The following is a 24,478-nucleotide window of genomic DNA, read 5'->3' as shown; positions in this document are numbered from 1 at the left end:
TCTGTGGGGTATGCCAGGGGTATGAATACTTTCGGGCATGACTGTGTATATATATATATATATATATATATATCTGAAATGAATGTGCATCTGATATGGACCCATGCTGCACCCTAAGTCAGGCAGGAGTGTGGAGGCATGTGAACAGTTCGCCTCCCTACTGTGAAGGCCCTCAAAGTTGTAGCAGTAATGAAAGTGGGGCATCCTCATAGTCTACACAGTCCATTTTTCTCCAAACATTTCGAGTCACTCCACTGCGTGTGCGGTTCAGAGACATGGATCAGTGGAGGAGTGTGTTCTCTTCACACTGCCAGCATAATCTTACAGCTGCCACCACTGACTGAAAGATTTCTAAAGGCTAGGTCTTGGCGACGAGCAAAATGGATGAAAAGAAGAACTCATGTGAAAAAAGGGCAGGACCACGTGAATTTTCAGAAGGAATATTCCATTCCTCGGTGCGAGTGGAGAGAAACAAGCATCGTCCTTTCTTGTGCTGTACAGAACTGGTGCCTCTGCTTTCCTGGTGTTCACACTAGTTGTGTCAAGCACCCCCCCCCCTCCCCCACCACCCCAATGGGATGAAATATTTACCAGCCTGGGCCTGTGCCGACGCCCAGCTGATGGGTGGGCGGCTCAAACAGGGCAGCTGCCTTTGATCAGGACTGCCATGCCACCCCCACACCAACCCGTGGGGTCGTGACTAGCTCATGACAGAGAGCGGAGCGGGCCGGCCTCCGCCCTGCTGGCCTCGTCCCTGTCCTGCTGGCCTCCTCCCTGCCCGGCCTCCGCCCTGCTACGTCCATGCTCACATCAGTGGTGGATCTGTTGAGGGCCCTAGAGCCCTGCCCCTAAGTACCAGCAAAAGAACCCTTATATCTCATTATCTGGCCGACATGAACTTCAAGGTAAATGCTAACCAATCGGTGCATAAGGTGCACCTGTCTTTTGAATATTGGGTACATTTTACAGGTGTAAAGACAGCAAGTCCTTTTGGCCGTTTAGCTACAAATTCCACAAGGCAAGACTCTTGATTGCATATGATAAACATGCAGATGTTTCACATTTTCATCATATTCAGAGTTACATATCAGTAGGACAGTATATGTGCTCCTTGGAGATTTCACACTACACCGTTGTTCTAGGCCCTGAAATACTGGCGCTGCTCCGTTGTACTACAGGAGCAGTTACTGGTGAGTGGTCACCTGTGTGTTTAAGCAGGTGCACAGTACCGGTCTATTTAGAAAATGAAGCTATTAACACCATATGATGGAGCAAGACAGACTGTAGATATCTGTGGGTTCATATACTTAAACAGGCTCAAAATCCATCTGACTGGCTTATTCGCTACTTCTTTAATTAGATGATTCATTTTAGCCTTACTGGTGACATCACTGAGGACATATGCTCACGGCCTCCACCAATATTTTGGTTGGCATGAGATGTAGCCATGTGACACCTCTACTACACACATTTCTCTTTACATGTGACTGCATAATCACATTACTTAATTTATTTTAGTTAATATTCTGTCGTCAGTAATAGCTCGACATGCATGACTTGAGGAAGTGCACAGAATCGGCTTGCATTAGCACAGAACCAAACAAGGTAGAACATATTAGGTGAATATATTAATGACCATATAAATAAAAAATTAATTTGTGATATATGCAGGAGACATGTCAGAAAGTCTAAGATCCGTTTTCAGAGAATAATACTTTTTTGCAAGTTAATATCACCTTTCTTTGAGGTAATGCAAATATCATTCTAGTATTAACAAGTTCACTATTCCTTTAATTTAAAAGTTCAGATAAAACTATGAAACAAAAAATAGAAGTGCAGGTTCAAGTCAAATTTAAATAAAATATTAGATTATTAACATCGCTTATAATTCACACACATTTGCCAAGATGAAAATCAACCAAGAGTCTATTTGCCTTCCAGTAGGGGTTCTCATGTAGAGCAGGGCCTGCATCAACAACAGATTGAATAATGCCAATTATTTATTAGAAAAATCAGCTGTTTCAAAATTTATGTTATGTATATTAAAAAAATATATGTTTATATTAAGTCCTCACATACCATCAGTCTCTGTACTTCCAAATCATAATACCTGCATAAGCCTGACGTCCCCCAAACGTTATACTTACACTTGGCACATTACATGGGGGGGGGGTGGGGGGGTGGGGGGGGGGGGGGGGGGGGGGGTTTCCTGTAACACTGTTATTCAGTTGCCAAATTACTTACAGCAAGCAATGCCGCTGTCAGCGTGAGTAAAACGCAGGCCACAGAGCAGAGTTTACTCAAACCACCTGTGCCTGCATGTCACCACCAAGGCTCTGGGTGGCTTTAGCTTGTGAAGCTGAATATGGCATAAACGGGAGTCATAAATATTGCATGTCTGGTGCTAATCAGTAGAGGGCACTCAGACTACATGGCACCATTGTCGCTAGGAGCATGGGCAGGCTGAGAACAGCCGTGCGAATCCCACCAACAGTATAAATATTTCACAGCAAGGATCCAATATGTAAACGTGAGACAGGAGAGTTAGGACATGCTCGGTGGTAATAGCGTGACACTAATTAGGGACAGTGCCCAATGTTTTGCAGAGAAGAGTCTGAAAAATATGACAAGAAGTGCTGCTGTTTTAATGTGGAGGCAGTCACAGAGATGGATGGTGTCACCACACCATCACCTGGGTCTGATTCAGTCTTTCTGCAGCATCTCATCAAAGGTGGTGCGAGAAGTGCACTTGCAAGTCACACCTGTGACGTACATGACAGCTCGGTGCGGAATGAGTTATTAATACGGTGGTCCAAGAGGTTTTTATGGCAAGAGATGTAGTTGTGTGAGACAGAGATGACATACAGAAGCCCGTCGTTTGCTTGACACGTTTTCTGCTGTTGATGCTTGGGTAGTTTAGCTGACTTTCAGGACCTAGTAAGAACCAAAAGATTGGAGGTATAACACATTTTCCAGAACAACTTAAAGGTGCTTATCAGTATGTATTCTCCGTGGAAATCAGACCCATGACCTTGGCATTACTATCAGTTGGAACCAGTGCCTCTCAGCAGAGAAGTCCTGCCTGGCTGTTTCATCAATCAGACTCGCGAAGTGGTGAAACTGCGGCGAGCCGCCGGGCTTTTAAAACAAACCAGTGAAAGCGATGAGAGCAGCAAATGTGGCCATATCCATTTAGCAAAGTCCTGAACCATACTCAACCCCTCAAACTATCGTAAACACTTAGTCTCTGCCATTAACATCACTCTAAAGACAGGAGATATTAGTCTATGATATTTTATGATATGACAGTCAATGAAAATGATAAAGTGTAATTGTAAGTGATAGGGAAATATGATGTGTGGCCCCTTTCTGTCCTAACGTCGAAAAGTGACTTGAAACTGAAACGAATCCAAGCGTCTGAGGCTTTGAACTCTGATAATTTCATCATGTGCAGCTGGGTCCAGTGCGAGTACTGGAACTGGACCGGGTTTGCACGCATTCAACTGCAGATTAAAAACCGCCTGAGCAGAGTGGGATCGATGGCCTGCGTGGGATGCGGAGGAGGAGGGAGAAGGCTACGCACCGAGGTGCCGTAGCGTGGGGCGCCGCTGCTCCGTCGTCTCTGAGGGAGGAGGTGCGGAGTGTGAACACCAACACGGGGGAGAGCCCCCGGAGAGGAGCCCAGTAGAACAGTACAGAGGGGGACGGGAATGTAACGGAGGCGGCAGGAGGTTAAAACTAAACGAAATCTACACACCCAGAGGCACTATCACGCCAAAGATTGGTCATGTCAAACAGATGAATGGAGGAAACATGAGAAATATGAGAATATATGAAACAAATACATTAAAAGTCTCTAAGAGAACACACACAGACATTTACAGGCCTGTGTTGTTCCTTTTCATTAATCAATCATTATTTTTTATGAATTAATAATTATTAATAACTATATATATCGGGGCTATTCAACTGGCGGCACGAGTGTTACGTCCCCCCCCCCCCCCCCCCAATACATAAGCTGACACAATGTATTCAAATAAAACCTGTTGAGATTCAGATTCTTCATATTTCTCATTATTTTGAATTAAGCAGCAGCATTTACTCATAGTCTTTATCGTTCACTCAACATAGGACATTCATTTGGGAAGATTTACACATGACCTCCACTGCTTGTGCTGTATCGTTTGAAAGTGTTGCAACCCCTCAGTTCCACTCAACCACAGCAGACATACTTTATTCTGCAGAAAACAGCCAGGATGAAGTAACCAATTCACATGGCTTGCTAAAAATATTCCAATGACTTAGCAAAGGTTACAAATTAATGAAACTGTCAAGGAAAGTGTTAAGAGTTTAGTGTCACCATATGTTTGAAACAGTTACTCTCGTAATTATTATTACATCTTCCAAGCACGAGGCTGTTGAGCTGTGAGCGTGGGTGCATAAGGTGCATCCTCCCCCAGTGCTGTGTGGACCACTGCTGCTTCTCCTCACAGACACAGTAGGACCTATCAAATATTATATGGAAGCACATTTCAGAGCCATTACTGGGAAGAGTGATCTTAAATCGTCAAAGCTGCTGGCCATGCCACAACCTGCTCTTTTCTTTGTGTCCTAAGGCCCTTATGTTTCAAGATTAAATTTTTAAACCCAGGAAATGTGTAAAGGAGTGGTCATCTGGCTCCACCACATACATTAGCTTTACATTTCATTCTGTTTGCTCTTTGCCTTGGTCAGAATACAAACATTATGAAATGCTCCTCCAGCTGTGGCTGTGATCAGTTGTGATAAACGCATCCCAATGAATGAGGAATCATTGATCCTGTGTGCTGTTTTCACATTCATTAGATAACACACAGGCAGAAACTTGTTAAAACCTGCTGATGTAAGTTCTGACACTACTGCCTTATTTTTCCAAGATGAACATCGTGTTTGACAAACACCACCACACTGCAGTGTTACAGTGGGACTGAACTCCGGAATTAACCACTCTACAACACAGAATTCCTTTTTGAGCCACTGCATTGTTGATTCGCTTATGTTTTGGACGTTTATGGTGCTGGGGCAAACATCTTTTAAAATCCTTTATTTTAAAGATCACAGACATCCTAGATTGTCAGGCTGTGTAATGTTCTTGTCAGGCCAGTGATACCTACCTGCCCTATTATATCTGTGCCTGTCTCGTCGGACGAACTTAACTACACTACCCAGAACACCACAGAGGCTCATATGACTCCCCAGATTGAAATCACCTGTCGCACATATTTTGGGAACTTGTAGTCATTCGTTGCTGAGTATTTGCTGAGATGTATTCATTTCTTCAATGCGTTAGCCTGTCTCCAATTAGTTTGATCCTTGCCTGGTTGATTTCATCCTTGGTTTGGTGCTATGGTGCTCGGTCTCTATCTGTCATTACCGATCTGGACTGTTTCTTGTCCCTGTTGTTGGTAAGCCCCTCTATAATAAATCCTGTTCGACATCTGCGAGTGTCTGCTATTCTGTCTTGTCAAGACAGTCCTCCTTGGAATTTCATCTCTTAATCACACCCAGAAGTGTGCAGTCATGGTCTGGTGGTTAGGGAACTGGTCTTATGACCGGAGTGTTGTGGGTTCAATTCTCAGGTCCTAGGCCATGACTTGAACAAGGCACCTAACCCCAACTGCTCCCTGGGTGCTGGGCTAGGGCTGCCCACCTCTCTGGGCACATGTGCACCAGAGCCCCCTAGTGATCACTACTGTGTGTGTGTACACCACAGCCCCCCTAGTGATCACTAGTGAGTGTGTGTGTGTGTTCTCACTGCACAGATGGGTAAATGTGGAGGGCTAAATTTGACTAGGGTGAAAATCACAACTGGCAATATAGCCAAAGCAAGTGCCACACTGTTAATACTCCGATTAATTAGTTAATACACTGTTTAGACGCTGTGTGGTTTTCCATGTTTTCTTTGCAGCATGTGCAAATAATTATTGAATTTTGGGTCTTTTGTCTACAGAGCATCCAGTAGCTCTGTAAACATCCAAATGTAACATGTTCGATGGCCTTCAGAGCCACTCCTAGAGAGCACTGAGGTCCTCGGGGGTGACGCTCTACTGAAATCCACTGTTTTTCAAGACATTTCTTACGGTAGACTCACGCAGACAGATGTTATGAAATTAGCATGGCATATCTGCAGATCCTTTGCTGTCACCCTGAGGATCTTTGTCACTTTTTTTTGAGGTTCATACGTGCACTGATTTTTATGAGACATCCAGTCCTCAGCAGGGTAGACAGTATGATGAATTTCTTTTATTTGAAAAATATGTACCTATCTTTAGAAATCCTTTTGTAACCCCTTCCAGTCTTGAGCTCCAGCAACCTTTCTTTTAGAGTCTTTTAAAAATCAGGACACATTGCACTATATTGCGCATACTGCAACCGAATCTTGCTATGCAAGTTAAAAAAAAATGTATTATATGCTAGTGCAGACGAAACCAACAGCTGAACTGACTGGACCAGCATACTAGAAACACTCTGTTGAACAAGCACCCACAGAAGTCCAGGTCATCCAAAATGGATCACAAATTTCTTGCAGTTTGATTAGTTATAAATGATAAGGATATAAATAAGGATTTAAATGCTGTACAATGCCAAAATAAGACGTCTTTTGCCCTATGTGAAGTCAAACCAAGAAAGTATTCTTGAGATTATAATGACTGGCAGACACAAAACGAGTGTTGTTGAATATAATATATGCATTGAACTCTGGTAAATAGAAGAGATGACCGTGAAGCACTGGGGTATTAAAATGATGAGAAACTGCATTTCAGCAAATGTTTGTGACTCCAGTTTGAACCTGTATTGTCCAGTCCTGTCACACTGTAGCGAAACATCGCGTTTCCTGCTCTGTACTTTCTTGTTCTTGCAGCGTCTGATTCAGATCTCGGTTCTCACAGTGCAAGCATTTTTCCCGCACTTCGCTGAAAGTCTTCTTGGTGAGGTTTTGTGTGAATGACCTTGAAACTCTTAGGCTTGTTCGCTACATTCTAAAATCCTGACCGCACCTTTAGACACCTTAATTAGTATGTTTTACAGATAAATTACACAAATTAGTCAGTGTCAGCCTACTTAACCTATTACATTTATATGTGCCCATAAAACAGGTCTACCTCAAAAACCAACTCCAGGATTATTAATGAACATTCCTGACTCCGTGTGAACAAATCAGCACACCCGAGATAACACGGCTCCCCTCAGTCATCCAAGCTGGGGCTCTGAGGTTGCCCATGGAAACATAAGCCTTCCTAACCTTTTGACCCTTTCAGGGCTTTACTGCTCACCCGCCTTTGGACACACCTTTGCGTTCAATGCCTCGAGAACACAGCCGCATAAAGAGGGTTGAGCACCGGCTGTGCTAATAACGTCATAATTCTCCTTTGTTGTTGTTAGGCTTTGTTAATTCGGAAGTGAGTTTAAGGGTGGAAGAAAATATCCCTGTCACACTTTCCTTTCAATTAACATGTGAATCCTCGATCAATGCCTTATGCAGAAGGACATGAATATGTATTAATACCTGCACTGCACTGGAGTGTGGGCTGTGCTGATTTGGATGGGTTCCCACAGTTGCAGTGGAAATATTACCCCTCTTTCCATGCTAATGAAAGTGTTTGTATGGGCAGAGGGCAGCTGGACCTTGCCCAGCCAGAACCCTTGGAGAGTAACCAGATGTGTGTTCAGCCCAGGCAACCGCAACGTCTGCTGTTGTCCAGAATTAACAGACAGTGAATTACCTTCGATATAAGCTTTGTGCAACAGTGGCATGACCGGGGCCCGGATGGAGTGGGGGTTGAACTTTATAACTGGAACCTTTCCATATATACAGACTGATGTTACGCAGTATTGGTTTGATAGGGCTATAAACATTAAAGGCAGTTTATGAAAGAGGGCATGAAGAGAGTGCTTCCAGCTGATCTTACACAAGGACAGTTGACCGAACACTGTACGTGTGTGTCATCATAAGCAATACGAGCAGACGGCCATCTTGAAAAAAGGAGATATGTTACATCAACAAATGCTCAACACCATGGTGCTGAAACATAAAATTCATTACTCAAAGTTTATGCATTTTGGTTTAGACAGAGCACACCTCCCCACTAGTAATAAAACTGTCTTTGTACAGCTCAAATAAACAAACAGGCCTGCCCACGTATCCTCCTACTACGCTGTCGTATATTCACGTTATTGTAGTATACTCTGTACATTATCACAATATATTTTGTTTCGTTTTTTGAAGCGTGAGGGTGTAACACATGGCAGCATACACGTGGGCCCACAGCTATAACTAACACTGAGTTCACAGAACCCTCAGCAGAAGCCATCGTCGCACAGCTGTGTTTCACCACGGCTGGACAGGAAAAAGACAGAGTTTACTGTCCTCTAGACAGCCAAGCCGTTAGAATAATGCTTAGGGGGACGAAGGGATGGCAGGAGTCCAGGACGCAAGTCTTAAACCGCAGAACATTTGGCTCTTGTTCCCTTGTTGGACCTTGCAGAAGAAATAACAATAACTACAGCATTTTAAAGTAACTGCGACAACAAACACATCTTTTCCTCCACAACATTTGTTGACCCTGATAAAAGAATGAGAGAGAAAACTTTTGTAGACAAAAGGAAAAAATTGTCCTTATTTGCAAGTTAATCAAATTATGATCTCTCAGCATGGGAAAATAAGAGCACCTGATGTGTAACGAGGTGTACGCATTTCGGGAAAACAATGTTTCAGAGTTTAAGCGCTCTGTACCATCAGAGAAGTGAAGAATTAGCTTCTCATGTCTCTGGCACTGGAGGAGACAGGAATTCAAGCCAATACTAGCAACAAAAAGGAGGAAAAGTTTCTAGAAAGCTGCAAAAGCAAATGATGAATGAGCTTTACTTTTCAGTACCTCGGTTTGTTAGCGAAGCCCCACATGATATATTCTAAGAATGGCACGAAATGGCATATTTTTTTGACAATCCACAATTAGCAAAGGAGCTGGAGTGTGTCAGAGCTCCAAATGACACTGTGACATGATAGGAAGGCAGGGACCTGAGAAGACATTCGCCGGCCATCAGACAGGGGACATAAATCATGTGATGTGATGTCTCTCTAGACAGGAAGCCTCACTATGTGTATGGAAGACAGGCCTTTGGTTCGTATTGGTCAGCCACTGTGCTGTGGTTCCAATTTCCCCCAAGAGACGCAAGCATGGACGTCCTCACCTTGGACACGGGGGACGGCACGATGAGCAGCGATTTGTCTAAGTCATTCGTAAGTAGGCGTATCAAGGATAGGGCCCTTTCATCTTGCTTTCCTCATTGTTTTACTTGGTTGCTGGCAGACAGCACAACCAAAACAACATAATAAGATGAATTTGTGGGCTTGAATAGTAGTTTCGTCATGGGTCCTCTTATTTCCCCGACATGGGAGGGCTGATAAGGGCTGCTGGGGTTTCTTATTTCTCTGATGTGGGGTCTCTTGTTGAAAACAAGTGCGCAGTACGAGAGGCTATGATCATTAAAACAATTTTGCGGAAGTACACAAACTTCACTAATAAAAGTCAATTTTTCTACAGCGAGATTTAATGCCACAAAAGCCAAAATAAATGGAGGCACGTGGCACAGAGCTGTTTGTAGGTTCCCAGGCATGTGTACTGAATGAGGAGTGAGGATGAGTTTCAATTTGAATCTCTAGAGCAGGCAGAGCAATCTCAGCAGGAGCATCAAACTCACCCCCCCACCCCCACCTACCCAAACGAACACCCAATAAGAGTCTCACAGCTGATAAATCCTCTGAGAATAAACTCCTTTAAGGCTTGTGCTTAAGGGACCAGGCTGGAGTCCTACAGCAGCAGGGAAGGATAAATAAATGCCTTTTGTGACTGTGTTCAGCTCTAGCATGGGCTTCATGCAGACTCTTCAGATTTGACATTAAATCCATCGACGTTGATGAAACAGAAAGCTGCTCCAGTCCCGTGACTTCTGCTTCCCAAATATTGCGCATTGCCTCTAACCGTTAATCATATCTTCACCCAACGCTTCCTGCAGCACCTGCATGTTGGCAGGCTGTGCTGTTCATTCCTGGAGCCGTACCAAAGGCAACTGAGCTGAAACTGTGTTATGCATGTGGCATAGCTCTCTTTTCATTGTTCGGAAAATCTGAGAAGGTCCACAATGAACACTTGTCCAAAAATAAACAGCTTGAGAGGGAACATGTCACTGGGCTGGGGAACAGGGAGTTTGAAGGTACTATGGGGGGGATTGGAGGCGTGTCAGGAAATTGAACTCCATATAAACACACCAACTTCCTATTAACACTCACCCACTTCCTATTAACACTCAGAATCTATCCTGAGAAAGCAGCAAGTTACTCAAGTTGCTTAGAGAAAACCCTCTTTAAAAAGAAAAAGCTAATGCAAGTCGCTTGTGTTCCCCTCTCGTATAGAGCTTCATGACGCCATTCCTAAAATGAATGTCAAGTCTATGTACAATCATACTAAACTACACTTAAACACACTAAGTCAGTTCTAATTCTCTCACAGCTAAAAGCAACACATACCATGAATACTTTACCTTAAAGTGTCAAGACACCATATTGCTCGCCACTGCAGACATGTTAAGAATGTACGAGCTTAGCATCTGGAAAACCAAAGTCAATGGCCCTTTGCCATTGATGAGAATGGCACTGTTGCAACTAGAGTTCTAAACTCATTCTTTCACTGAGTCAACAGCCCTGAACTTGGCCAAGGAAGCTACCTGCTCCTCTGTGTTATTGATTTATTTTTTCTTTTTCTTTTTTTTCACCAGGCAGCTTAGGCTGAGAGATGTTCTGTGGATAAAAATAGTTTTTATGGTACACTTGATTTAGAACTCATTGCTTCAGCTAGCTCCTGCCCACCCAAGCTCGATCCCTGGGCCAGCTTTCGCTCGATCAACTGCCATGGAGCAGCATGAAAAAAAAGGAAAGACGAGGTGTTATATTCTTAAATGCCCTGTTTTTAAGTTTCATGAGCTAACAACATGTGTAAAGATATCAAATGGTTATTAAAAGATATTTAATATTGTCTTTAAATTTGCCCTCTAAAAGCAAAAAAACAGGCCACTTAATTGAGCTTTAAAAAAAATCGCTTGGTGCAATCAATTTTAAGCAGGCATTCGATCATCTCTAATAGAGCTATGAGGTCTGTCGGCAAGGCTGCAATAATCAAACAGTTCCCAGACATTTGCCAAGTACCAAGTTAAACCCTCATGAAAACAGATCAAGTAGATGAGGCTTGACATCTATGACGTTCAAAACTTTTTGACTATCTTGCTGAATCCTCAGGAAAGGAAACCTCTACTGCACATAGCATAACAAACCCACTGCCATCTGACAGGCAGAACTCAGAATGTCCCAAGCACCATACAAAGTACAATCCCAGTCTGAGGGAAACAGAGCGGATGCAAGAGACTAAAGACAAAAAGACAAATACCGGACAAAATGTGCAGGCATGCGCACAGACATAAACACAAACACACACACTTTTTGAAAGCACCTATGTGGAGCTTTAAAAAGTATGACCCACTCCACCCGCACTTCCACGTGCACTCAGACACGCCCCCTCCTCCCCACCCCAAACATAAATCTGTGTCAAAGAGGTGCATTGCACTGTACCCTTGATCCTGCGTTTGATGACCCCCAGCCGGCACTTCAGCGAAACGGAAAACATATCCACCTCTGGCCGCCTCCTGCTCTCCTCAGCAGCTCATAGCTGGAGGTTAAAAAAAAATAAAAAAGGAAGCCAGCAAGCAAGGGAGGGAGGGAGCGGGGGAGAGAGGGAGGGGAGGACAGCTTCAGAGTGCTCCGGAACAAGTCACATGGCGCACTCAATAGCAGTCCGTCGTGCCACAGAAACAAACAAACAAACAAAAAACCAAACAAACAAACCAAAAAAACGCCCGAAAGAAGGAATGAAGACGCACAGTCGCTCACTCTCGCGCTAAGCTCTTTCACGCGTCAAGACTCCGAAAGTTGCGGTGCTCTTAAGACGAGGTGGCATCAGTTGGAAGGGAAGAGCAAGGAGAGGGAGGGAGGGAGGGAAGGAGAGAGAGAGAGAGAGAGAGAGAGAGAGAGAGAGAGAGAGAGAGAGAGAGAGATCGGGAATAAAGGCAGAGCTCTCCTCCTTAAGGACAGCTTATCTTCTGAGGGAGCCTTGTCATTTCTTTCGATCGGTGCGGGAATGCTAATCAATATTTATAAACCTCCCTCGCTTAGAGGCTGAGACAGCTGCACTCTATACCTCCTTCACTCGCTCCCTCCCTCCCGACACACACATTCTCTCTTTCTGTTCATACACACCCACGGAGTGCAACATTTTAAAATCTACAGTGGAATTCAATGGGATTACATCTATATTGGAAACCCAGCTGCAGGGTGTCAGTATTATTAATGTCAGTGAGGACTGGCTCTCTATGGATTGCCTGTTTTAATACCTACAGGAATTTGTGCAAACTCATTTTAATACCTACTGTATTAAAAGCAGGCAATCCAGAGGTCCTTGCTGTGATTAATAACTGTGATTAATAGCTAAGACCCATAGAGCCATGCAGTGATTAATAGTTGCTGGATTAACACAGTCCTTCATACAAACTCACATAGATACTACTGTAACTTGTGCTTCAGTTGTAAAGCTGGAATGAAGCTGACCAACATGCACATGGAAAGTTGCATGTTTATTGGAATCATAATGAAAGAATGTGATTGTGTTGGATTTATAGAGATTAGATAATCAGAAGAGCTGCACATATTAAAGTCATCACCAATCACTTGCAGCATTCTTATGCTCATCACTTACATTCTTATGCTTATAATTGCTGAGTCTTATTGAAAGTACATTTTTGAATAGTACAAGGACGTCACACAAATAAAGTAACAATATACAGATCTCCAAATGTCTCTTAACGGATAAATAAAGAAGCAAACTTTATTTTCAATGCAATGAAACATTTCAACAATCAAAACCCATAGTGGAACTGGAACTGGAGTGGGATTGATGTATCTACTCCTCCATACACAATGGTTGCACATTTCCAATGCGCTCACATGTTGAATAAGAGTTTAAATAAAATAAATAAAAGTCTTTTTTATTGTACTAAGCAGAAAAAAAAATCATAGGTCAGATTAGGTATAAAGGTCAGATTTAAGTAAAATTGATTTGTAGAAATAAGAAAAGAATTTGTTATATTAATAATGTACAGCATTTAATTCACATTAACTCAAAATCATTTTAAGCACAAGTCAGACCTTTGAAATCAAAATGAATTTATAAATAAATGAGAGCACAGAAGACCATGAACCAAAAATAGTGATTTTGGGTGACAGCTGATAAAAGCATTTGTTTACATCAAAGGCATTTTTAATAGTGCCTAATAGGCATTTCATCTGCACCTTCGTATTAGGATTACACCATCCTCCTGCGTCTGCTGCAGTTATAATCGCTTTATGATGCAATAGTGGTTGAATGTCACAGTGCTCGCTGTAGAGGAGGGATGACGTGGGAAATGCCATGGGAGTATGAGCCCAATTTCATCACGCCAGAGAGAGTTGCAGCTAAACACGGCCGTGCGGCTGCGTCACAATTGCCGCCACACCCAACAGAACCATGCAGTAAGCATGGCAGCAGCACTGACGCTAATCTGTACCAAAGTGCGGGGGGGGGGGGGGGGGGGGGGGTTACTGGAAAGTGCTGCGGCTTTATGGGACGCACGCTTTCTTGCTCTTCCTAATCCACATTTAACATCCACGTTCTCCTGTGCTGTCAGTTACATTTACATTTACATTATATGGCATTTGGCATACGCCCTTATCGAGAGCGACTTACATTTTTATCTCATTTTTTTATACAAGTGAGCAATTGAGGGTTAAGGGCCTTGCTCAGGGGCACCTCAGTCATGGCCTTAGGTCTGGGAATCAAACCCACAACCCTCCGGTCACAAGACCAGTTCCCTAACCGCCAGACCACGACTGCCCCCAGTTCCTAAGGCAGCAACCACATGCAAGAAATGCACTGCTTACCAGCTCCAAAGGTCCGAGATGTTCAGTCAGGTTAGCAGTTTTGGCCACAATGACCAGCTGAATCAAACTGGTGAATCAAAGACAGATTCAAGCTAATAACAGGCATCCATGTGGCTTGACACTGACTGGTCTGAAGAGAGACCAGTTATGGATTTATATAAGCATTGAGAATAATTAGTGTTCACCATCACGAGAACATTGCAAATAATTACTTTGTTAATTACCAAATAGTCTTCTTGTTTGTCAAAATAATGCACTGATGAACTGAAGAGGTGGATGTTGCTAGCCGAGACTAATTTCATTTTACCCTTTAGCAATCCTGGTACTGGGGAAACCTTGCAGTGTGCATTTTGGCATTATTTTCTGATCATTATAAAACCCATTTCCCTGCTCATAACATACTTATGAAATACATAACTTGATGAGTAAGGTCAGATCTGTTGGTAGCAAATAATAAATGTGCTATATTATATTTTGGTACTGAGGAAAAAAACTTGATAAGGGTTTTTTTTTGTTGAGTTGTTTGTTCATGAACAAAATATTGAAACATTACATTGAAACATTACATTGAAAATGTGAGATCAACCACCACTGAGAGCCCCAGCCTCATGATTGCCCCCCTGCTATAAGCACCTCCCACTTTCACCCATATATGGAAGGCTCAGCCCTGCACAAGGGGGCAAAGCAATTCCCCTCATGATCCATCATTAGGCCACACCTGATTCACTTTACACCATTTCACTCCTGCCGAAAGCAATTTTTAGCCAGAACCTAAATTACTTCCCCAGCAAATAAAAAAAAAAAAACACACACACACACTAGATGAAGTTGTGTGTTCTTCAGTCCTAGTGCCAATTGATAGCCACATTTCTCTGGTTGGTGTGAGAGAAGGTGAACACTGACCACAGAGGTTGTGTCATTCATCTGGAAAGCTATGAGTTGCAAGGACAACTGCAAGATGGAGTTGACTGGGAGACTTCATTTGTCAATCAGCAGAAAGGTCACCAATATATCAGTGTTGTTTTGCTTTGCTCATAGAGTTAGCACAATTGCTCTATCAGTAAATGTCCCATTTTTCTCGAGGTGTGGATCATGGGCTTCATTTTGTACTGAATTGCAAATTCCTTCAGGCTAGATACTGTACATATAAAATACATACTTTTCTTTTTAATCTACACAGTTTACACAGGACAAGAAGCTGATCCTAATCACCCTTTATCATTTCTGAAGTAATGATTTCATTAAGATTTCATCTCCATATCACCCTCAGCAGAGAGACTGCAGTAAAAGTAATAATAAATTGCAAAATTTATGTAAGTGTTCCAGAACTAAAGCAAATTAAATATTTGGTTTTAGGTTAAACAGGCAGTATACACTCAGCAGCCACTTTATTAGGTACACCTTGGCAGTACTGGGTTAGCCTTAATCCTTCGTGGCATAGATTCAACAAGGTACTGGAAATATTCCTCTGAGAATCTGGTCCATATTGACATGATAGCATCACGCAGTTGATTCAGATTTGTTGGCTGCACATCCATGTTGCGAATCTCCCATTCCACCAAATCCCAATGGTGCTTTATTGGATTGAGATCTGGTGACTGTGGAGGCCATTCAAGTACAGTGAACTCATTGGTGTGTTCAAGAAACCAGTCTGAGATTATTCACACTTTATGACATGGCACGTTATCCTGCGGGAAGTAGCCATCAGAAGATGGGTACACTGTGGTCATAAAGGGATGGACATGGTCAGCAACAATACTCAGGTAGGCTGTGGCATTGACACGATGCTCAGTTGGTACTAATGGGCTCAAAGTGTGCTAGGAAAATATCCCCCACACCATTGCACCGCTACCACCAGCCTGAACCGTCGATACAAGGCAGGATGAATCCATGCTTTCGTGTTGTTGACACCAAATTCTGACCCTACCATTGGAATGTCATAGCAAAAATCGCGACTCATCAGACCAGGCAACGTTTTTCCAATCTTCAATTGTCCAATTTTGGTGAGCCTATGTGAATTGTAGCCTCAGTTTCCTGTTTTTTGCTGACAGGAGTGGCACCTAGTGTGGTATTCTGCTGGTATAGCCCATCTACCTCAAGGTTCGACATGTGTGTTCAGAAATGCACTTCTGCATGGCTTGGTTGTAACGACTGGTTATTTGAATTACTGTAGCCATTCAATCAGCTTGAACCAGTCTGGTCATTCTCCTCTGGAATCAGCAAGGCATTTGCGCCCACAGAACTGCCGCTCACTGGATATTTTCTCTATTTCGGACCATTCTCTGTAAACCTTAGAGATCGTTGTGTGTAAAAACCCCAGTAGATCAGTAGTTTCTGAAATACTCAGACCAGCCCGTCGGGCCCCAACAACCATACCACATTCAAAGTCACTTAAATCACCTTTCTTCCCCATTCTGATGCTTGGTTTGAACTACAGCAGATTGTCTTGGCCATGTCTACATGCCTAAATGCATTGAGTTGCTGCCATGTGATTGGCTGATTTGACGTTTGCGTTAATGAGCAGTTGGAAAGATGTACCTAATAAAGTGGCCAGTGAGTGTAAGTGAAAAGGCTGTAGAAAACATCTTAACAGGAGAACGTCATTGACTTGGCATGGATTAGCTTTCACTGATGCTTTTCTTAATGTGGTTAATGTGATTTATTGTCTTCCTGATCTTAGCAATACCGTGTTCATGCACAACACATTTAAATCTCTGCTTTTACTAGGAAACTTTGTGAATCCTTATTCCATTATGGTAAACAAAAACAACTCCACTGAGTAACAACAGGTAAATTGTCACGGCTAGTTTCATCCAGTGGGGAACCGTCAGGGCCCTCTCAGAAGGCCCAAAATATTCTTAAAACATAAAAAAATATATATAAAATTATCCAATTTGATCAACAATCAACAGCTAAACCAGTGGTTCCCAAACTTTTTCTGCCGTGCCCCCCTTTAGTAGATGAGAATATTTTTGCGCCCCCCCCCCCCCCCCTCCACCCGCTGTGGCGATGCTAGCTAGCGTTAGCGTACCACCGCTAGCTAGTTTGTTGAGTCAGGATTACAACAAATTTTTTTCGGGGAAATGGGGCGGATGGGAGCGGGCCCAGGTTTAATGGTCACGGTTTGCTACTGGTTTCATCCCTCCTGTCATTCTGTCGTTTTGTTATCCATGTTTGCGCTTTGTTTTATTTTGTGGGCCTTTATTTTGAAATTCCTGGTTGTGTCCGTCTTCATACGCCTCCTTTGTTCTCCACCCCCTCATCATTACTTTCAGGTGTGTCTCATTTGGTTCCTTGTTTTAGTCAGTGCATTTAAGTCCTGTGTTTAGTCTCTTATTTAGTCTTATTGGTTTTGTCTTATTGGTGATTTGATCGTTTCTATGCCTTTTTTTTTTTTGCTGTTCTATGTCTTTCATGCTAGCTTTTATTTATCTTCTATTCTGTGTATTGGTTTGTGCCTTTTGTGTTAGTTGGTTTATCTGGTTAATGTTTGGTTTGTCTTTGTTTTATGATAGAATATACTATGTAGTGTTAGTTTGTTAATAAATTCTCAAGAGTCCGCACTTGCGTCCAGCCTCCAGGACTGTAACGTTACATAAAAGTTCAAGCAGTGGTGGTCAGGGCGTGCAAGGCCTTCTCTACTGGCCTAAAAAATATCCAGTGTTGCGAATAACGCCGTTATTTTTAACGCCGTTGACGTTACTGGTCATTAAAAGCGGTGCGTTACTATATATTGATAAACTAACAGTAATGCGAGCGGACCGCTGCCCAGACTAGTGAGGAGTAACAGATCTCGATAGGTCACACTTCTCGGTGTTACACCTGTTTAACTTAACAAGTCAGTAAGCGATTGGCTAAGGCAGCGTTATGATAGCCAATCAGAGTCAGTGTTTTTACACGCGCGCCAAAGCACGCGAGTGACACGACACAAACGGAGAAGAGACAGAAATGGCGTCAGGTGCAAGCCGAAGAAAACTAGAACTTTCAAGGCGATATAAACATTATTTAAGAAAATACCTGAAGTTCCTGAATGTCTACCAGACTGGGTATTTGATTTATTTAATTAAGAATAGAGGTTTTATTGTTAAGTTTACTTCTGTTGTAAACAAACCAGTTGTCTCAGGTTGAGAGAATTTAATTTAATTTCATAGATGTAAATACACTTTATATAGTGTAACTGTTTCTTTTGCTTTTTTTCCCCAAAGATTTGGGATTTTAAAGGATTTTATCCTGCACTGGTCTGTGGATGTGCAATAAATATCAAAAGTTAAAAATTTTCTGATCTACTCATTTCAACTGACTGTGAAAACTGCTTTAAAAAAAAACTTAATTAATTGGCATATGACCTTTTTTTTTAACTGTAACGCAAATAGTTACTTTCCCTGGTAACGAGTTACTTTTATTATAGAGTAATTCAGTTACTAACTCAGTTACTTTTTTGTGAGTAACTATAACTAATTACTTTTTTCAAGTAACGTTCCCAACACTGAAAATATCTGAATCACAAACTGATATTAATTATATTTTGTCCATGAATACTTAAATAATTTCAAATGCTCTGTATACTTCCTTTTATAGATGTTCAGATGGTTGCGCTGTTTCCACACATGTAAAATCATCCCCACTGATGAGATGCTGTATGTGGCTGAACAAACAATCCCTTTCAAGGGAAAAGTGCACTGAAAATGTACAACAACCCCAAGAAGCCAAAGAAATGGGGTTACAAGCTCTACTGGCAGACCAACATGGAATTGTCTATAATTTAGTTTTATACAGGTTCTATTCCTGCAGAACGTGGCATTTCAGACATTGGTGCAAGTGGGAACATTGTACTGAAGCTGACCTGTGTAATTCCTCCTCAGATGTCATATAAGCTTTTGTATGATATTTTATATTTATATTAAAACGGGTAAGGTGATTGTATGATATTTTATATCATATAGACTTAATAAGCAAACGGAGCACTTCTGAAATAGGCAATTTCAATGACACAGTGGCCAGCAATTTCCGCCCAGAACCATCGTAGAGGCCAAATTTCGTTCAATCATACGAACGTTCTTCATTCATGCTGAGAAGCAGGACCTAGTGCTATCTACACCGGGGGCAAGGCACAAGAGTTTACCACTACATTTACCACATCGTACATTTACCAGATCGTACATTTACATTTACCAGATCGTATATTTCCCAGTGGATTTAATTGGGTGATTAATGGTTTCAATCGTTTTCACATTTTGGGGTAAAACAAAGTTACTGTCATTCGCTTTATCTTGTGATAAATAGGTAGATAGACAGGCCTATTAAGTTCGCGTCAACCCCGTGTAGTTAACGGTGACATAAAATAAGAAACAAGATTTTTTCTAGTGTCTCTGTAATTCTAACTGGTGAATCCAGGGACGTGTGAGGACAACATTCGCGCCAGGACTGAAAAGGTTGAAGATGAAGTTGTAAACTCTTGTCATTTGATAGCCTACCCTGTGCTTTAGCCCATGTTAGAAAATAAAAACACGTGAACCCTGGTATTTTTTACACTCATTTTCGCCGCTGATGTATTGGTTCATTAAGACATAATGGTTTTGACTGAGCTATCTGGAATGGCGAAAGCGGGCTTCTCGCAATTACGGATCTGCCTCCATCCATTGACAAGAGGGTTTTCCATCCACTGAGTTTTTGCGCATTTTGAAAATGCGCATGAAAAAAGCTGGATGGAAAAAGTCCAAAATTCGAAAAAAGCCCCAAATATCGCAAAAATATTTTTACGCTAGGAGGAGGTGGAAAAGTTAGACTATCGCATCGCCAAAATTCGGAAAAACAGGATGGAAAAGGGTTTTTCGCATAAACGATGACGTATCATGCCTCAAGTCATGTGGTTCTGTACATGATCGCGATGTAAAGATGGCAAATGCATACAAAAACAGTTCTGGAGAGAGCAAAAATTGAATTTAACTTCTCGATGTATAGAAAAGAAAAAGAAAAAAATGTTTCAAAACCTCAACGTGCAAAAATGCGTAACTGCCAGATGGATGTAAAAACCACTATTGTTTGGCGTCCTCTCACGTGATCTAAAGTTTATTCGCATAACTGTAATGAATGGAAACAAGGCTTAAGGCGATTTTTTTTTCTGCCGAAACTTGGAAATTGCGCATTATTTTTTCAAGAGGTTTGGATGGAAACCCGGAAGTAAACTGTAATCCGCACTCTGCATTCCAATGGACTACTATTCTTACTCGCACCTCTCCAAGTTAAAATCTTTTTTTTTTCTCAGAATCTGACAGTGTTTGAATGTCATGTCTGACATGTATTATGTTTAGTATAGGAGTGTATTCAACTAAGGATTTTCATAGTCGAATCTGATTAGTCAGCTTTTCCCTTTAGTCGACTAATAGTCGAATCGGGTTTATTTATTTTTAATTTTTTTTAGAGCACCTTAAACGGGATCTCGTTCTCATTCAGGACTTTTTTCCTCTTCAAAGTAAAAACCTAAAACACTCAGATAAATGAATAAACACGGTAGGTTGGCTTTATTCAGCTTTTATTTATTTACTCATTTATTTTTTATGAAACGTTAGGGACGACATGACCGAAACAACAAACTGCTGAACTGGTTTTTTTTTTCGCCTAACCCCTTTTAAATGGTATGCCATGTTGGTTGTTGTCATGCGAAATGAAAAACGTTGATGACATAACTTGCACTTTACTTTGTTTGATTCATCTTTTTCAAAATACTTTTGAAATTTTTTTGTAGCCATTATAATCTCGGCAGATGCTGCGTATTCTGTAGCATGTTCAGCTCCGCTCGTTTGGATTGTGCAACTGCAGGGTGTGATTTCTTAATGTGTAGTAAGGAAGATGCCTATAAAAACAACATTTTAAAATATTTATTAACAGAAATTAGGATGATTTTATTTGACAAAAGGCTATATATAACGAAAACAAAGACATTTCATGTAGCAACTAATGCTTAGCTGCATCCTTGGGCACCCCCATGCAGTTAGAATGGTACATTCGACTATGACGTTCATAGTCGACTAGGGGGTATAGTTAGCTATAGTCGAATCAGCGACTATTGCAGGTCACGCCTAGTTTAGTACATCTATGTTCAATGGTTCAATTATTGTTGTTCACTTCTTAATAAAATATGGACAGCACAAGATGCATGTGATGTGTGAGTGAACAAAGCTGGTTGTATATAGGGTGGCCACTTTTCAGTATTGCTTTAATTGCTTTAATTTTGGTTAATTTAGGTATTTTTACTATTATGGATTTGATTATATTCGGCACATATATATAATGTGGATCTCTCTCTCTCTCTCTCTCTCTCTCTCTCTCTCTCTATATATATATATATATATATATATATATATTAGAGAGATAGAAATAGAGCGATATATATATTTGGCATATCTCAGTAGCGAACTGTGACCATTAAACATGGGCCCGCTCCCATTCGCCCCCTGAAAAAAATTGTTTTCTTTCCTAATTAACTGCAATAAATAAAAAATAAAGCTGAGATGACAGTACAGCTTTAGAAATGCAATAAACAATAATATATGTACTAGATAACTTCTTAAGCAAAATAAGGTTCCAACAAAATAAGGTTCACAGCTCCGTGTTCCTCGGAAGCGGAATATGTAAACAACGCGCACGAGGGCATCAAAGGAGTGAATCAAAACTAGCTAGCGGTGGTACGCTAACGGCAGCTAGCGTCGCCACAGCGGGCGAAAATTATCATACAGTTAAGCCCTCCCACTAAGAGGGAAAATATGATTGGTCAATTTTACTGTCATTTGAAACTGGTATTGCGCTGAATTATAACTGCCAGGTCCTCTGTAAACGAACAGCAGGCATCACAGTCCTGATAGGGGGAGACACAGGCTCACAGGCTCCACTTAACCCCTCACCTTCAAACACAGATTGAATAGACACGGGTGAATAATTTATTTGCTTATATTTCTGTAATTGTTTAGATGTCGATTGTCAAACTGTAAGTAGATTAAAAAATTGGATAAATTGTATATATTTATTGTTACGGTGACAGTCCCGGACCCTTCCCTGTGGGCGTGCCGCTACGTTGTCTGCGTGTTGTTATGTCCATGTATGCACTTCCGTGGGTGTGGGTTGTCCGTGAGCATGTTCGTAGTCTCACTTGTGCCTTGTCTCGAGATCACGAGGGTCTGTGTTAATCACCTATTTAATGTGCGTTCGCGCAGTGTCTTATGCTGGTCTTTGTCTAAAGTTTCGTGCCAGTGTGAGTGTCTGTGTTTACATGCTCACTCTCCACACGGAGTCTTTTTGTTCAAATAAAACGTGTGTTGCACCATCATCGCTCGTCGTGCCTCCTCCCTCGGGTTGTGACATTTATGTTTTAAGAATATTTTAGGCCCTCTGAGAGGGCGTAGAGGGCCCTGACGGTTCCCCACTGAGATATATCAATCAATCAAAGTTTATTTGTATAGCGCTTTTAACAACTCAAGTTGTCGCAAAGCAGCTTTACAGGATTTACAAGGTTAACAATACTATGGGTCCAGAACCCTAATGAGCAAGCCAAGGGCGACAGTGGCGAGGAAAAACTCCCTATGATGGTGGGGAATAGGAAGAAACCTATATATATATATATATATATATATATATATATATATATATATATATATATATATATATATATATATATATATATATAGGTTTCTTCCTATTCCCTATATATATATATATATATATATATATATATATATATATATATACCCCGGTCTTGTCTTCTCACTTTTTTAACCCCCGACCCATTTTCATGCCTGAAATTTGTACGATAATCGAGCAGTCACCCTAGTCACCCTGCACCTTTGCAGCAGCAAACCACACTACCACAGTTGAGAGATAGTGTGTAACAATAGGAGCATGGGTGGTGTGGACCTGTTAAGACTCACTGATTGCTCTGTACCATACCAAAATTTAAAGATTTAAATAAATGGTACCACAGAATTGCTTTTCATATGTTTTACCTCACATTTGTACAGAGATGGCTACCAAAGAGCCTGCAAGGACATTCCTCCAATTCTGGTACATTTTACAGTCATGTTAATTAATGTACACTGTCCCTGTCAAATAAACGAATAAATAAATTTTTAAAAATGTGATGAGCTTGCTGAACTTCAAGATTAGTTTGGCAAACACTGACAAGGCAGAAAAAGAGCTCCAGCAAACAAAAAGGCAGACCATCTCAAAATGTGGAGTTCTGTCTTGAGGAGAAGTGTCATAGAGGATCAGCTGCCCCAGTCCTGCCAAGCAACATGCATCTAGACCGAACTGACCACTGGCCAGAGATGACTACAGCAAAAGGGAGGTGCATAAATCTTGGCTGCAAAGGCATCAGAGTGACTTCCTCTAAGTGCAAAGTCTACCTCTTCTTTACCAATGAGATAAACTGCTTCAGAAGCTTTCACACTGTGAAATACGTATGTACACATATGGATATGCTTTCATTACTCCTTCTTGGTCAATCAGTTTTTTTTCTTAATATTTTTTGTTCTTTGCCTGTTTTTTTCTCATTGATTAATCAATTGTAACATGTAAAGACTGACTTTTCAAGAAAAGCTAGACATTGTTAAGAAAGGTGGAACAGCTCCAAAGCTAACTAGACTGTCAATCAAGAAGACGATTTATCCATCACTTTCAGGCTACCAACTAGTGGTCGTAGTATTTTTTTTCGGCATTAGCTTCGATAGCGATAGGACTTCTTGATGGAACTGAAATGCAAGGATCATCTGTACGATAGAGTAATCAAACTGACTTTACAAATAATCCGATTTTTTTGGCAAAGTAAAATGTTGCTACTTTCCTAAATAATACTGCAAGTTTCTGAGGTTATTATTGATGTTTTTTGTGTGTGTTCACCCCTGGTTTGTTTATTAAATAAAGGCATTTATTAAGGCTACAGGAGTTATCTGTCTGCAGTGCAATGGCTCTTTATTCTGTATTTCTACATATTAAGAGGTTTTTTATATCCATAAATTAGTTTCAGAGGGGTAGGTTGATTCAGATGGAGTGAAAAGGTGTGAAATGCACGGTCCGCCACTGTGTTCAAGTAGTGACTAGTGAATGGGGTGTGGTCTAGAGTGAACCCGAGTGGTTTTCAAAGGGAGGAGGAGCCTCAGAGGGCGGTGCCTGGAAATTGTCCTGAGTACTCACACCTGCTCCGTGATGCTCTGCTGTCTGTGGTTGTGCAGTGAGTCTAGCACTGTTTGGAATGCCTGTAGCAAACCCTCAAGGTGCCTGTAAACTACATGGATTGATAAACTTTGAGTTACAGTCATCAGGGTTCCCAAAATAACAGCAGTAAAAATATACGTCATATTTTCTTACATCAAGGTGTCCTTGGACTGTTCCAGTTGACATTCGTCAGACTGCTATACTTTTTGTACC

General features: G+C 41.5%; 1 protein-coding gene across 8 annotated transcripts in view; it reads right to left on the bottom strand.

The window, feature by feature from the left end:
* Window positions 1–24,478, bottom strand: part of grip2b (glutamate receptor interacting protein 2b) — a 186,448-nt gene that overhangs the window by 87,028 nt on the left and 74,942 nt on the right. For 2 of the 8 annotated variants that reach the window (XM_077008442.1, XM_077008459.1), the window contains exon 1: window positions 11,663–12,044. The exons of the other annotated variants lie outside the window; for them this stretch is intronic. In XM_077008442.1, the coding sequence (XP_076864557.1) occupies window positions 11,663–11,717 (55 nt within the window). In that variant the 5' untranslated portion in view covers window positions 11,718–12,044. Of the gene's footprint in view, window positions 1–11,662; window positions 12,045–24,478 lie in introns of those variants that run through there. 8 annotated transcript variants of the gene reach the window in all.

The sequence above is a fragment of the Brachyhypopomus gauderio genome, chromosome 1 (genome assembly GCF_052324685.1).
Source record: "Brachyhypopomus gauderio isolate BG-103 chromosome 1, BGAUD_0.2, whole genome shotgun sequence".
Lineage (NCBI taxonomy): Eukaryota > Metazoa > Chordata > Actinopteri > Gymnotiformes > Hypopomidae > Brachyhypopomus > Brachyhypopomus gauderio.
The sequence above is the reverse complement of the archived record's forward strand: the minus strand, read 5'-3'. Positions and strand labels throughout refer to the sequence as shown.